This window comes from Canis aureus, chromosome 4 (assembly GCF_053574225.1).
Source record: "Canis aureus isolate CA01 chromosome 4, VMU_Caureus_v.1.0, whole genome shotgun sequence".
In the NCBI taxonomy this organism is placed as follows: domain Eukaryota; kingdom Metazoa; phylum Chordata; class Mammalia; order Carnivora; family Canidae; genus Canis; species Canis aureus.
This window is the reverse complement of record NC_135614.1, coordinates 54,491,531-54,505,983: the sequence shown is the minus strand read 5'-3', so window position 1 is coordinate 54,505,983 and position 14,453 is coordinate 54,491,531. Positions and strand designations below refer to the sequence as shown.

Genomic DNA, 14,453 nt, shown 5'->3' with positions numbered 1-14,453 from the left:
AGCTTCCTCCCATTCATTTTACCCCGTGCTCCTGCTGAAGGGCCGCCAGGAGAAATAAGCTTGAGACAAAAGAAAACCATGGACATCCTTCCTGGCTACATACGCAGCCCTGGCTGTGGATCCCTGGAAGGAGATAGAGCCGGAATCCTGACCTCCTTATCGGACAGTTCAGGGCCTTGCCAAGGGAGCGGCTGGGCACAGAAAAGAGGTACAGTCTGGCTGGCTGGAGAACCCTGCAAAGCTGTATTTGGGAGATACAGTGAGGTCAAACGTGCCATGGCTGGAGAGTAGGAGTGAATTTCCTCTCAGTGGCAATGGGTTTTAAGATCAACCCTTCCAAATTACATTTGGAAACCAACACAGGGGAATTCCCTCTTACTTCATTCTTAACTGTTTTTCCGATCCTGCAAAACACAAATAATAGTGACTATTTATTGCACTTTGTGGTGCACCAGGGACAGTGTACGTTCTTTAGGAGCATTACGTTATCGAGTTCACACAACACCCAGCAGGGTGGCCACTATAATTAGCCCTATCAAGTGTATGAGGAAGCAGATTCACAAAGGTGAAGAAACTTGCCAAAGGTTACATCCCCAGTGGGTGCGAGGAGCCAGATTCTGAATCCAGATCCACCTGGATGACACTACTGCTGTACACTGAAATCCAGATCCTAATCAGGTCCTAGGAGAGTTAGAAGGAAAGGAAAGAGGGAGGGTAGAATGGGGATAATGCTAGTTCTAACCAAGACAGAGTATACTGAGCAAGGAAAAGGCATCTGAGAAGCCACATACAGAACCTGGGTTTTGGAGTCAAACAGATCTAGCTCCACATCCTGGCTCTTCCCTTCCCACCCAGAGGCCCTTGAGCAACTCACATTGCTCACGGTCCATGTCTGCTGAATAAGGCCAATACAGGTACCTCCACCTCAGAGTTGTGAGGATTCACTTAGATGAACCACCTAGAGACCTCAGAACAGTGTCTGCTCTGTAGGCATCTTCTACATGGTAATAGCTATAATTAACATGATTGTTGATATCATTATTAATATCTGACCATCATTCCTCAGAACGATGTCATCTGAAGGCAGACTGAGCACCAGAGAACATGACCAGAACTTAGGATGCCCTGATAAGGGGATCCCTGGGTGGCACAGCGGTTTAGCGCCTGCCTTTGGCAGAGGGCATGATCCTAGAGTCCCAGGATCGAGTCCCACATCAGGCTCCCTGCATGGAGCCTGCTTCTCCCTCTGCCTGTGTTCTCTGCCTCTCTCTCTCTCTCTCTCTGTCTCTCATGAATAAATAAAATCTTTTAAAAAAAAAGGAAACCCTGATAAGCAACAACCACACACTGTTTTTCACTATGTTTTTCTCTTGTTACTTCATGCTTAAAGACAGTCACAGGGGTCACATGCAATGCTATGGATTACCAAGACCCTTCAGAAAACATTTGTTCTTGATTTTGCATTAATAAAAGTTAGTGTGTATTGAAATCTATTGTTATATGCTGGGCATTGTACTGAGCACCTCCTAATACGTTACCACAAAACCTCAGAGCCCTCTGTTTTTGTTCCCTGTGATTGCTATTTATTACCTAAACCTATGGCTTTAAACAACAGGAAATTAGTCTCTCTCGGTTCTGGAGGCCAGAAGAATGACAATTTTACTAAGCCAAAATCAAGGTGTTAGCAGGACTGCACTCCTGCTGAGAGATGCCATTCCTTGCCTCCCGCTCCCAATAGCTGCCTGCATTCCATGGCTTGTGGTCACATCACTCCGGTCTCTGCCTCCATGGTCATACTGCCTTCTCCTGTCTGTGATCAAGTCACACTGCCTCCCTTTTAACATATATTTGTGATTTAACTGAGGAACCACCTAGATAACTCAGGATAATCTCCCCTCCTCAAGATCCTTAACTTAATCATATTTACAAAATTCTTTTGCCATATAAGGTAGCATATTCTCATGTCTCAGTTTTCAACCCAGCCCACCCTGCAATGAAGGTATTACTATTTATTTTCTATGCATGTGGAGAATATAGTAAGAAACAGATCTGAGTTTGACTCCTGGCTCTGTCCGACATTGGGTTAATTACTTAAGTAATTAACACTTGAGTTTCCTCATTTATAAAATGTGAATAACGGTAATACCTCCTTCCAAGGGTTGCCATGAGGATTACATAAAACAGTATGCAAAGTGCCTCTGCATAGTAACTGGCTCTCAGTACATGCTCACTAAGGAACAAGTGTTATTATGAATACAGATGGAAGAAATATTCAGAAGGCCAGTGACTTCCCAAAGGCCACCTAACCAGGAAGTGTCAGTGCCTGGAACTGAGGCTCTGGCACCAAAGCCTGAGCCTGTTCTACTCTATGGATAATGGTGTTTCGAGTTTATGTGCTCACGGCCTTCAAAATCAACACATCTAGGTTATTTCAATTTCAGACACTCCCTGATACTCTCTTCTGTCAACTGTATAGGTGCATCCCTTCAGATCAGCACTCTTAATTACTGAAACTCAATTTATGCAAGGGCTTCTAAGATAGAAATATCACATCTCCAGTGATTTAGAAATAATAAAGACCCTACTTATGCAAGAATTTGGCTTGCAAAAAGATCACATCAGATTGGCTAGCAGTCTATTTGGTCTGCAACTCCAGGGTTTCTGGACAACGTGGAAACAGTAGATAAAATCAATTGCAGTCTACAAAGCTATATTGGAAACTACATCTCAGACAGGACCATTAGGTGTCTCTGGGGCAAGGTGTCTAGCACAGTGCTTGGAATTTGTAACCGCTTATGCATTCACTGCCTCAGAGTCAACACGGCAGGGTTAATTCAGTTCTGGATGCTTGAGAAAGTCTTTGAAGAAAATTTCAGACACCCACAGGTGGCTCTCATCAAATTCTGGTGTCCCCACCCATCCACTCAACCATTTCCTCGGCACCGGCTCCTTGGGTTATACTATCTCTGCTGCAGGGAATGGGGAGCCCAGCTGCGTGCCGAGTTTGGAAAAACATTTTGAATACTTTAGGTCTGCCAAATACTTGGTTAAAGAATGATATCCTCTAATTTCTTAAGCCATGTGTATTTTAAGTGAAATGTAACCCATATGTCTGTTGACTCATTTAAATGCAACTCAGTGAAGCATGGTTTACCAAGAGCATTGGGATAGCATCTAAGCCTTTCTTAAGCCTCTCTTTGATCCAGGAAATTGAATTTTGCTAACAACAAATGAAGCTCCTGACAAGAGAGGGTCAAACAGAGCTGTCCTTTATCCTAGATAAGATGTAAAGTCTACTCCCAACTCAAGAGGAAGCTGGGAAGGTGGAGGTGGCAGAGAGCGCCATGGCTTGGGTGTATTCAGGATTATGCTCTGGATCAGCTACATATTTCTACCAGGCTTCCTGGGAAAGTGCAGCACTAGGAGGTGGTAACTAACCCAGCCTGTCTCTTGCTAGAAAAAAACTCCTTTCCTGCCTGCTAATTCTCTCCTTCTCCAGTCCTCCAGTACTATACAATTCAAAGAATTGAGGGAAAAAGGAGAAAGTTAGGGCACTAGATCACTCCATTAGCATTGAATGACTGTTGATTTTCCAGGTTGTCGCCTGATTTCCAGGACAACAAGAGCAGTCTCCTTCTCAGGGACCTTTCTGAAGGACTAATAAGAAATTAGAGAGGAGGAGAGATTAACATCAAAAGTAATGGTGGTCACGACAATCACTGAGCCTCTAAAGGACCAAACTCTGTTGTCTATGAGGCCTGGAGGTAGGCATACACACACAAGAAAACAAATGTCCACTCTTATTAGTTAGACTCATGCAAACAGGATCTCCCTTTAGCTAGCTGGGCTGGAGCACAACAAATCGGGTGAGACTGAACGATAGCTCTCTCTTTCCCAAGCCAAAATCTGAATCTTATCATCATTTGGACTCAAGGAAGGACAGTATGCCGAGGAAATTAAGAGTTCCAGAATGTGCTCAAGAGACCAGCAGAGAAAAGTGCATGGCCAAAGGTCCTCTGGGCAGAGTGCCCACTGGCTGAGCTGCTTGTGTGCCTTTGAAGGTGACCTTGTAACCTAGTGATCTTGTCCTCAAGTAATGCAGCCCAATGAGCACCCAGCAGGCTGACTGAACAGTTCAATGGGCCCTCCTTGGGAAAAAGTACAGAAACGAGAAGGGAGTGAGCCAGACCCTACATTTCCTGGAGGTGTTCATCTCCCTAGACGCTTTACAGCTAAGGAAGATTCCATTTGATTTCAGCAAACAAATTTTGTCCAGTGTAGCTTTTGGGTTGATGAGGCAGTCCTCAGGGCATGGGGAAAATTACATGCTGAAAAAATATTATGGATTTATGCCTCAAATCTGTGGGCTGTGGAAATAGCAGCCTATAATTTCTTCCCTGTCATTTCCCTTCCCGTGTTTATGTTGCCTAAATGGTGAGTCCTGAGCTAGCAGTTCATCCTCAACTTCAAGGTCTATGGTTTTGAGGCACTTGCCTTTATCCCAGTGCCCTATTTTCAAGGAGGTCTCTATAACTGGAGAGCAAACTTCCTGAGGTAGGGAGTTCTTTTCCATTTTTCTACTTACACCACATCCTTTAAATAGGCAGTGCAAGAAAAAGCTCTTAGAGCCCAACAGGGACAAAATCCCAATTTTATAGATGAGAAAGTTGAGACCCAGGAAACCCAGGTTAGCTTGTTGATCACTTCTATATCACCTGTCTCTGAGCTCAGTACTTTCTCCACATACCACACTGCCTCAATCACAAATAAGGCCCTCCTAATAACAGCTGTGCACCTAAATTTGCAAATTACATGTATGTGTGTGACTAAATGTACAGCAACATAATAAACACTTTTATCAGAGTAAGATACTACCTTCAGATATACAGTTGAGTCTTAAAAAACAAGTATGGAACTCTATATATATATATATATATAATCTCACTTTTGCTCCTCCCTCCCCTACAAGAGCCACGTACCTGAGCTTCTGTCAATTGTGTTTATGAGTATCTATGTGTGTGTTCTCACACACGTAGAAAAGGTCCAGAGTATGCCCACCAAACTGTTGACAATGGATTCTCCTTGAAGGGAGGAGACTTTCACTCTTTTACTTACCATATTTTGGTATTGCTACATGTTTTACAATGAGCATGTATTACTTTTGCAGTTAAAAAATCGTAAACAAGACATAACAGTAGCTGCCAGTTACTGAGTATGGAATATAACCCAGGCAGCGTGCTGGCTTTCCACATGCCATCTCACTTCATCCTCCGCATGGCTCATGGCATGGGCTATCTTTATATTCCAGATAAGGAACCAAGACTTAAGAGAACATACAGCTAGTAAGTGGCAGAGCCAGGATCTGAACCTAGGACCGTCACACATGAAAGCCACATTGAGATGAGCCCCACAATACCACTCCTTTTCACCTGCACTCAATGAAGGGCATGCGTCTCCCATGGGAATGCCATCCATTTATTCTGAGTTGCTTCACAGCAGGAAAAGGCTGCCAGCTGTCACACTATTGAATTAAGATAACTTGGGGTGTCTGCCTCCTGAGCTGAAGGCCCATTTACTACATGCCCGTTCTCCTGGCCCATCCTCCTGCTCTTCCATCCTCACCATTCTTGGCAATCTCTCTATGTGCGAATTCCATTAAATGCCTGCTCACTGCTATTTTGGGCCATGCATTAGCACGTGGGCTTTGACTTGATGGGAGAAGGCCAGACACCTCGAGATGATGAAAAGTAAATTAGAAATGTTCTCTCCCTTCCCTCACAGTCCCAGAAGCCCTTGCCCTGAGAGGCCTGAGAATCCCATATAAGGGGAAATGTATGGTGGGGGGTAGGGGAAGGGCAGAGAAGAAAGGCAAACTTCATAACCTATCAGGAGCTTTGCACTTGCTGTTGCTTCTCCTTGGAGTTGCTGTCTCTTAGCCATCTACGTGGCTCACTTCCTCACCTCCTTCAGGTCTTGACTCCAGTATCAATTCACCACCAAGGCCTTTCCTGACCACCATTCTGAAAAGCACCTCCCTCCAGACCCCTCCCTTCACCCCCTACTTGGTTTCCTCCATACTGCTTGTCTCTGGACGTTTGACAGTTCACTTGCTTATCCGTTTACTGTTCCTGCCATGAGAATATAAGCTCCATAAGGGCAGAACTGTTCTAGTCACAGCCATGTCCCCAGTAGTGACACTGCTGCCAACAATGCTACAGATGCATAACAGATGAATAACGATGTATAAATCCGTTGAGGAAATTAAGAACCAGAGCTTGAGAAGGCACCTGGCACAGGGCCTAGCTTCCCTTGAAATAACATGGGATTACAAAAACTTTAACAACGGCAATTTGAAAAATCAGAAAAGCATCCCTCCCCTTCCCCCCCCCCATCCCCCGAGCGGATTTGAATCCGCGGACTCATAAGCACCATGAATGAGAAGGTTTTGGGAAATAAATACAATAGGAAGTCGTGTGCAGTTCAAGTTCCGCTTGCTAACACGTGTTCAAAAACAAAAAGCCCAGTTTGGACGAAAATAGCAGGAAGCCGTCCCCCAGGGATACCTGATGAGGTCATATTGCTTGGCTCTGCTGCTTCCATTTTTGTCAAGTCTCCTGCCTTCTGCCAACTCAAGGAAGCCAGGAACCACATCCAGCCTCCCGCAGCTCACTGGGAGACGAAAGAGCTGCCTGGAGCAGCAGACAAGAGAACTGCACGAGGGCTCTCCTCTGGAAGCTCTCAGGTGGAACAATCAAAGTCACCACGGTAGCGGATCACTCACTATGTGCGCTGTAAGCACCTGTGCACACTGCTTCACGCACGACCACCCTATGAAATTAGTACTATTCTCATTTTATAGATGAGGATGCTGAGCTTCCACAATTTGCAGCAATGTGCCCCAGATTACACAGCTAGTGAGCTGATCCTGAGTTTCTGTGCCTCCAGACCCAAGCCAAGAACATAAATGATCCTAGTCTCTCACATCTCTCGTTTACTGGCTGTGTGATCTTAGCTGCCTGCCTAACTCTCTCTGATTCAAAGTTTCTACAACCACACAGAAGATTGTCACACCTAGTGTTTTCTAAGACAGCTTCCTGTTCTAACTTCCTATGGCCTCCTGCACAGGTTCCAAAACTTGAGGGAAGGATGAGTCCTGGGATCCCATTTACCCATGACACCCCTCACCCACCCACCCACCCATCACTTGGAGCACCCAGAGGAAGCTTAAGGGTCAAATGGACCACCTGAGACCAAATAGGATGGATTCAGCTCAGGTGGTGATGGCACATTCAGATCGGAGCTACAAGGCTGGGGCCATGGGAAACTAAAGCAGGTTCCTGAGAGACTAATAAGAAGAAACCCTCTAAGGGTCTCTGCAGGACCAGAGGAATTTTACAACACAAGGAGAAATCCCAAGCAGGTAGGGTCTAACCCCTCTGGGGACATAGCCAGCCAAGTCTGTCCCAGGGAAATGGGACAAAAGGATCCCATTCTTGGGGTGGTTTCACTGTTAGGAGGAAAGTAGCAAAAATGATTGAGATGCCCATCTTTCCAGCTTCCTGGAGGCCACCATATACTGGAGGCAGAGGAGAGATGCAGATGAAGCCCTTTACTGTCCATGCTGCTTAAGGCATACTTTGACCATACTTCCAAAACTTCTTTGCAAGTATCCAAAAGCCCAAATTTGGAATAATTTATATTCTTGCTTTCCACCCAAGCTTAGCAGCCATTCCCATCCTTCCAGATACGGGAAGGTCCCTATCCATCCCTTTCTTGGCAGTGATGCGTCTGATTACTCATCTGCTTCCAGGGGACTCCAGAGGCTGCCAAGAGGAGGCATGCAGTTTCTGAGCTATGCAGCCTTATCTCCGAGGGTAGTGAGGCAGAACCAGTTAGTGGGAAAATACCAGAGGCCTCAGCATCCCCCAGCCAAGTAAGGAGAGCTCTCCCACGGCCAAGCAGATCGGGAATGGCCAAGGAACGGCCATGCATTATGTCTATTCACCTGCTCAATAACATGAATCAAGATACAACTGTGCTTGATGGCAAATCAATGTGGAAGTATTCCTGAGCCAGGCAGCCACCCGAGATGAATGAGGTTAGGAAGATGGAAGAATCAGCCTGATGCAGCCGGGGGACTGCTGACCATGCCCTTATTGGCTGAATCTGAGACTTAGCTGACCCGGAACAGATGGAGCAGCCCGCTTTTGAGGTGCCAAATCCCACAACACTCCACCCTGCCCCTCTGCTTTCTGCTATTTTCCTCTAATCTCCTTCACTTCCTGCCATGCGCCTTGCTGGAGCTAGTAAGTCAGCTGCCAAAGTCCCCCAGTCCGCCCCTCCCTTCATTACACCGCGCGCGCGCGCGCGCGTGTACACACACACACACACACACACACACACACCCCTGTTTGCCTGCAGTGAACTAGTGGAGGCCCCGGAAATACAGCCAGAGGAAATTCAAGAAAGACGTTAAATGGTCCAGAAATTCCACAGCAAGTCAAGAGACTGTGGATATGCTGTCTTTGCAAGACTCTCCCCGCAAAGGAAGCACAGATTAAGAGCTTGGGTCACTTTACAAACTGTGTCCTTCCAAAACAGTGGCACCTGCATCCTGCATTGACAGGGAAGTGAATTGTTTCATTGGAGACAAAGGAGGAGTCCACTTACTCATTCTTTTCCAAGTCCAGGATCAGCTCTTGCCCCTCGGCTGTTATCCTGAGTTCAGCTTTGAGTGGATGCTAGAAGCAACAACAAAAGAATGTCAGTTCCTTAAAGCAGGGGACGAGGCTCCAGGGACAGGCATAGGATATAGCACAGTGCTCTGACATTGATCCACAGGAAGTGAACGAGAAAGGGTCAATTGCATTTCCAGCCCAAACATGAAATGACTTCAATCCCCAAAGGACCCAGTTCCCCTCCCCCATCTGCCTTGTCCTCAAACACAGAGAAAAGAAGCTAAAATGTGATATAAGTGCTTTCTTGTAGGTCTGGCAAACACTCGACAACAAGATCTTCAACAGTAAATTTTCTGTGTGGTCAGTTCTGGACTCAAGTGCTGTCTGTCGCTGTGTGAGCCTGCACATGTTACTGAACCTTCCTACAGCTCAATTTGCTCATTTATAAAATAGAGATAATAACAGTCAGCTTTATGGGAATCTTGTAGGGATAAAGTGACACAGTAACTGTCAGTGATTTGTCATAGTTCCTGCACACAGAAAACTCCTGTTGCATGTTGGCTGTTATCTAAGATACCAGGAGAACCCTCTTCATAGTAAGTTCTTATTTTATTTCATTTTGGCTCCCAGTTTGGATATCCCCAAGCATTTCAGAGGAGATACCTAGAAGAACCTCTAACTAAAGTTTCATAGGTCTGGGGCACCTGGGTGGATCACTGGGTTAAGTGTGTGCCTTTGGCTCAGGTCATGATCCTGGGGTCCTGGGATTGAGCCTCACATAGGACTCCCTGCTCGGCGGGGAGTCTGTGTCCCCCTCTGCCTCCTCCCCTCTTCCTGGCTCATACTCTCCCTCTCTCTCTTTCTCTCTTTCAAATAAAAAAATAAATAAACTTAAAAAAATAAATAAAGTTTTAAAGGTCCAAAAGAAGATACATTTTACATATAAGAAAAGCTTACAGATGACCAAATAAGCAATACACCCAGAAGAGATCACTTAAGATATCATACGATGATCAATACGCATGAAAAACATGTTCAACATCACTGGTACCTGCTCCCCACCAAAAAACAAAATTTTTTAAAGATAACTTTTACAGCGACAAATATTTTTTAAAACCCAAAAACCACAATGTAGTAGAGCAATACTGAAAAACAGGCACCCTCATATCCTACCAGTAAAAATTTAAAATGATATCAAAGCACTAGAAAATAAGTTGACAGATGGACTAAGAGTTTTTAAATGCGTAGACCCTCTGACTCAGTAATATAAAACTCTATCTAAAGAGAACAAATGGAAGCATGGGCAAAGGTTTATACATAGGGATGCTCATTACTTGTAATAATGACTAGTGAAATACAACTTGAATGTCCAAAAATATGAGAATAGTTAAATGATGATAAATCATGTGACAAAATATTCAACCATCATTAAAAATGATGACTTCAAATAATTTTTAATCTATCAAGAAAGTATACATGATAATTATTCACCACACAAAGGCTCAAAACAACACCGTATGTTTTATTTAAAAACTTTTGTGGAAAAAAATAAATCCAAACATTACCCTAGTGACCTCTCAGCAGTAAGATGCTGGGTTAATTTTCTTTTCTTTGTGTATCTTTCCATGTTTTTAGAATTGCCTTTATATTCTAAGTAATGGACTTTTCATCTCTTTTTAGCTTATTATTGAGGGAAATTTCAAAGAAATTAAAAATCCGAATCATAATAAACTTACTTCCATGCTTCAACAATTCAACTTAAGATGGTTGAACTTATTTCGAAGGGAAAAATTATTTATTTGAAATGAGATGTTTGCATATTTAAACATATTAAAAACAGGATCAATACTTTGGTGTGTTTTAGATCCATGTTCTTTAACGTGGAACCAAGGAACTGATAAACTCTTTAAGTCTTTTTCAGTCCACAGAAGCTCTCACTACAGTGGGGCATCTATCCCTTTAAGATTGACTCCAAAGCTTAGTTACTGCATTGGAGAAAGTGGGCCCACTGCTTTGCCACCTCTGGTTGGGGGCCTTCCTCTTCCAAGCACAATCCTTTTATTTGGCTCCAGATACACTTCCCATTAGGGTCCTGGGCACTGGGCATCCCTGAGACATTCAGGCTACCAAGGGCTCCAATGAGATCTGAACGTTTTGATCCAGGAAGCTTGGGCAACTGTGTTCTTCACTATTTTTTGTACTAATTCATCCTACTGACTTCTCTTAAAAAGGGACATTTCAAAACCATGAGGAGAGGAAGTTAGGTGGTTGTTTGCCCAATAACTTTCACTAAGGGATCCACATGTCTGTTTCTGATGTCCTGATTCAGCTCTGATAACACCTACCCTGGTTGCTGAACCCTTGCTACTTTACTCTGGGATGTTCCAGAGCAAGGACCCTGCCCAGTGACATGAGGTATCAGGAACATAGTCCCAAGTGGGCATTTGAGGAAAAGCACACAGTGACAGAGCAATTCCCTCATTCAAGGAGTGGATGGCAATGTGACAGCCCACACAAGAAAGGAAAGTTGACACACATCAAAGCACTGCCACCTCTCCGCCAGAAAGACACAAGCTGCAACATGAGTACAAATATTTATAAGTGGGTAATCTAAAAATATTTCTCTCTGGTGTGGAAGATGCTCAGACCCTGATACTTAAAATATGCTGCTCCCTGTTTCCAGGACACTTCAAGCACAACAATGAAACAGCTCTACCAAGATCTAGGCACTTCCCTGTTCAGCCTTACTCAGCTTTCCCTTGCAACTCCACTCTGTGCTAGGAAGGGGCAACATCACTTCCAAGGAGGCAGCGGCCTGACCCGCTGTTTATACATCCCACAGGGAAAGGTTTGGGGTAGATTAGATAGGTTACCAGCTCCACAGAGTATCAGAAATCTGTCCCACGTATGTGCATCCCCCTTAAGATCTAGTACAATATTTAGTATACGGTGAACATTCAATTAATGTTTGATAAATAGATTAATTACATAAATGAGAATAAGAGGTCTGCGTGAAACCTAACTTCTACTATCTCTCTCTGACATTCATTCGTTCGTTCATTCAACAGATAGTTACGGCACTAGGCAGTGTGCTCAGTATTCCTACCAACTACAATGACCCAGATTCTGGGCAGACCACGGCTAGGAATAAAGACAGGAATTGGAGCTCCACTTTGTTTCTCAGCCCTTCCTGAGGATGCCGGGCATCCTACATCTGGAAAGAACAAAGAACCTCTACAGAAACTATCGGATCCATTCCTTGAGTAATAATGGATATGTTGGACTACCCAAGACCCTAATTTTTTAAAAATAACCTGCTCTAGGATGGCCATCCATCAATCTGTCTAGATTTTTCCTGAAGCTATTTTCAGCCTTCCTACTTTTTGATGAAATGAATTCTGTGCTCTTGTTGTCTTTAGGATAAAATGTTACTTTCATTTCTCCTAAATTTTTTGCTGGAAGTTCCCTTAAAAAATTCAAATTGAAGCATTTTTGGACATATCTGTACTACTCTAGCCATAACCTCAAGGATTCCAGGCATGTCTCCCTCTTTTTCCAAAATCATAAGCCACAGAGTCTGAAATCTTTCCTGACACAGCTCTTTCTCCACTCTCTCCTACTATAATCTTGCTTTTATATGCTGCCCAATAAATCATGGACCCTTTGAGCCCCAAAGGACCTTATTAACTATCCCCTCTCCCCAGTCCTCTTTCTTCCTATCCCCTCTAAGCTCTATTTTATAAATAAGGAATCTGAACTTCAGAAAGTAGAAGGTCCCATAGCTGGCACACAGCAATCATGTCTTCCTTTCTAGCTCTTTCATGACTCACTTGAACTATAAAGACCAGAACCACAAAGAATATCCTAGATGTACAGGTCCTCTTTGCATGACAGGATAATACTTTCTGTCTTGTTCCCTCCCCTTGATTAAAACCCGTGCATTTTGCTGGTGTCATGGCCCAAGAAGCCTATTGCATTATAAGATATATTCCTTGGTACTAGATCCTTCCCTGCCTCTTAAAAATAGCTTGAATTATTATTTTTCTCTCCAAGTACATTATTTCATCAATAAAGTGAAGCATGTATTATATAGAGCAAAAATAACAGTGACAATATTTAATCAATTCCATTTGAGAGCTAGTGATTTTTGTGACACACATTTGCACTTAGCTTGTGTCAGCATTAATAATTTTCATTTCCTCAACTAATAGCATCTGGAAGTTTTCTAAAAGTTTGTCACATGATGAAGGAAAATCCCGTCTGGGATTTTCAAAACCAATGCACAGAGAGGATAGAGTAGGCCAGAAACAGAACTACCAGAACTTTCCTGGGCTTCCAGGAAAGTAGAGAAGGTGGCCCCACACCTCCCAGAATGGGCTTGTTGGCTCCTGCTCTGAAAATGAGATATTTTGTGTCTTACCTTTTCTTTCGTGGGGCTTTCTGCCGTCTTCCACTGAGGTATTATTCGTTCATGCTGGAGCAGGGGGCTGCCTTCCCCATTTCCTCCTGCCAATACAGGATACACAACCATTGGAATTCCAGAACTCTGCACCCTAGCTAAGCTAGGCATCCACTGTCAAATGGAGAAAAACCCCTATTGGGTCATCAGAAAACCTGCTGGATGCCAGGCTCTTGGCACTTACTATGGGTCAGGGACTCTGCTAGTTGTTGGCCATACTGGAAAACAAGGATAACAAAGTCTCTGTCCTCCTCACAGTTTACTTTCTACAGATGGGAGATGCCCAATACACAAATATTCTCAAACAGTCCAGTAGGGTCATGGAATAAAGAAACCATGAAGAGGAGGTGCCTATTTTAGACAGGATGATTAGCAAAGATGGCATTTGAGACCTGAGAGACCAGAAGGCAGTCGTGAAAAGATCTGGGGGAAGAAAGCCCCAAGGAGAAGGACTAGCAAGTGCAATCGTCCTGCCTGAGCTCAGGTGGACTTGGCCCATTTAAGGAACAAGCAGAAAGTAGAGGTAATGAGAATCTAGTAAATGAGCAGGGAAGCTGGTAGGAGATATGGTCAGCAAGACAGCCATACATCTGATATCACAGAGGCCATGGAAAGTGTCTGGATTTTATTATAAATAGACTTGGGAGGCACTGGAGGGTTTAGACACAGAGCAATATGAGCTGTATTCAGTTTTTAAAAGATCATTCTGCCAGCTGGGTAGAGATGGTGGAGGAGGGGGGGTACAGTGGAGGAGGGAGCACAAGTGAGAATAGAAGCAAGAAGGCGAGGCTGGGGACCTGGTGAGAGACGATGGTGGCTCAGACTGAAATGAGCTCAGTAGAGAGGAATGAAGTGGTCGGATTCTGGGTATGTTCTGGAAGTCAGGCCCATGGGTTACTCCCACAGAGCTTCAGTTTGTTCATCTGTAATATGAATACAATGATACCTGCCTGCTTATCTCACAGCAGTACTACGGAGAGTCACCATGAAACTGCTCCCAGATCCACAGAGCATCATCACATTACCTCAAGATCCCTAATGGCAAGTTTCCATTTGTAGATCACTTCCTACTTTACAAATCACTACCACCTCTTAGTTTCCCTTTATCCTCAAAACAAGACAAGTAGCAGGATTTCTATTTTTCAAGAAAGGTGAACTGAAACCTATTTGAGGTAAGACTTGTTCTAGGCACTACAGACTATAAGCACTTTCTTGCAGGTAACCTTAATAAAATGGTAATTTCCCAAGACCTAGATAAATTAGTCTCCACAAGAATAGGCCAAGTCCATAGGACTCCTAGGGTGCGAGTGAGGACT

The 14,453-nt window shown here is 44.0% G+C and overlaps 1 protein-coding gene across 1 annotated transcript in view; it reads right to left on the bottom strand.

The window, feature by feature from the left end:
* The window catches only part of ADAM19 (ADAM metallopeptidase domain 19), an 83,382-nt gene that overhangs the window by 67,365 nt on the left and 1,564 nt on the right, over positions 1–14,453 (bottom strand). Inside the window, exons 2-3 of the mRNA XM_077895705.1 lie at positions 13,099–13,184; positions 8,671–8,741 (exon numbers count right to left, since the gene is read on the bottom strand). Coding sequence (XP_077751831.1) covers positions 8,671–8,741; positions 13,099–13,184 — 157 coding nt within the window. The remainder of the gene's footprint in view (positions 1–8,670; positions 8,742–13,098; positions 13,185–14,453) is intronic.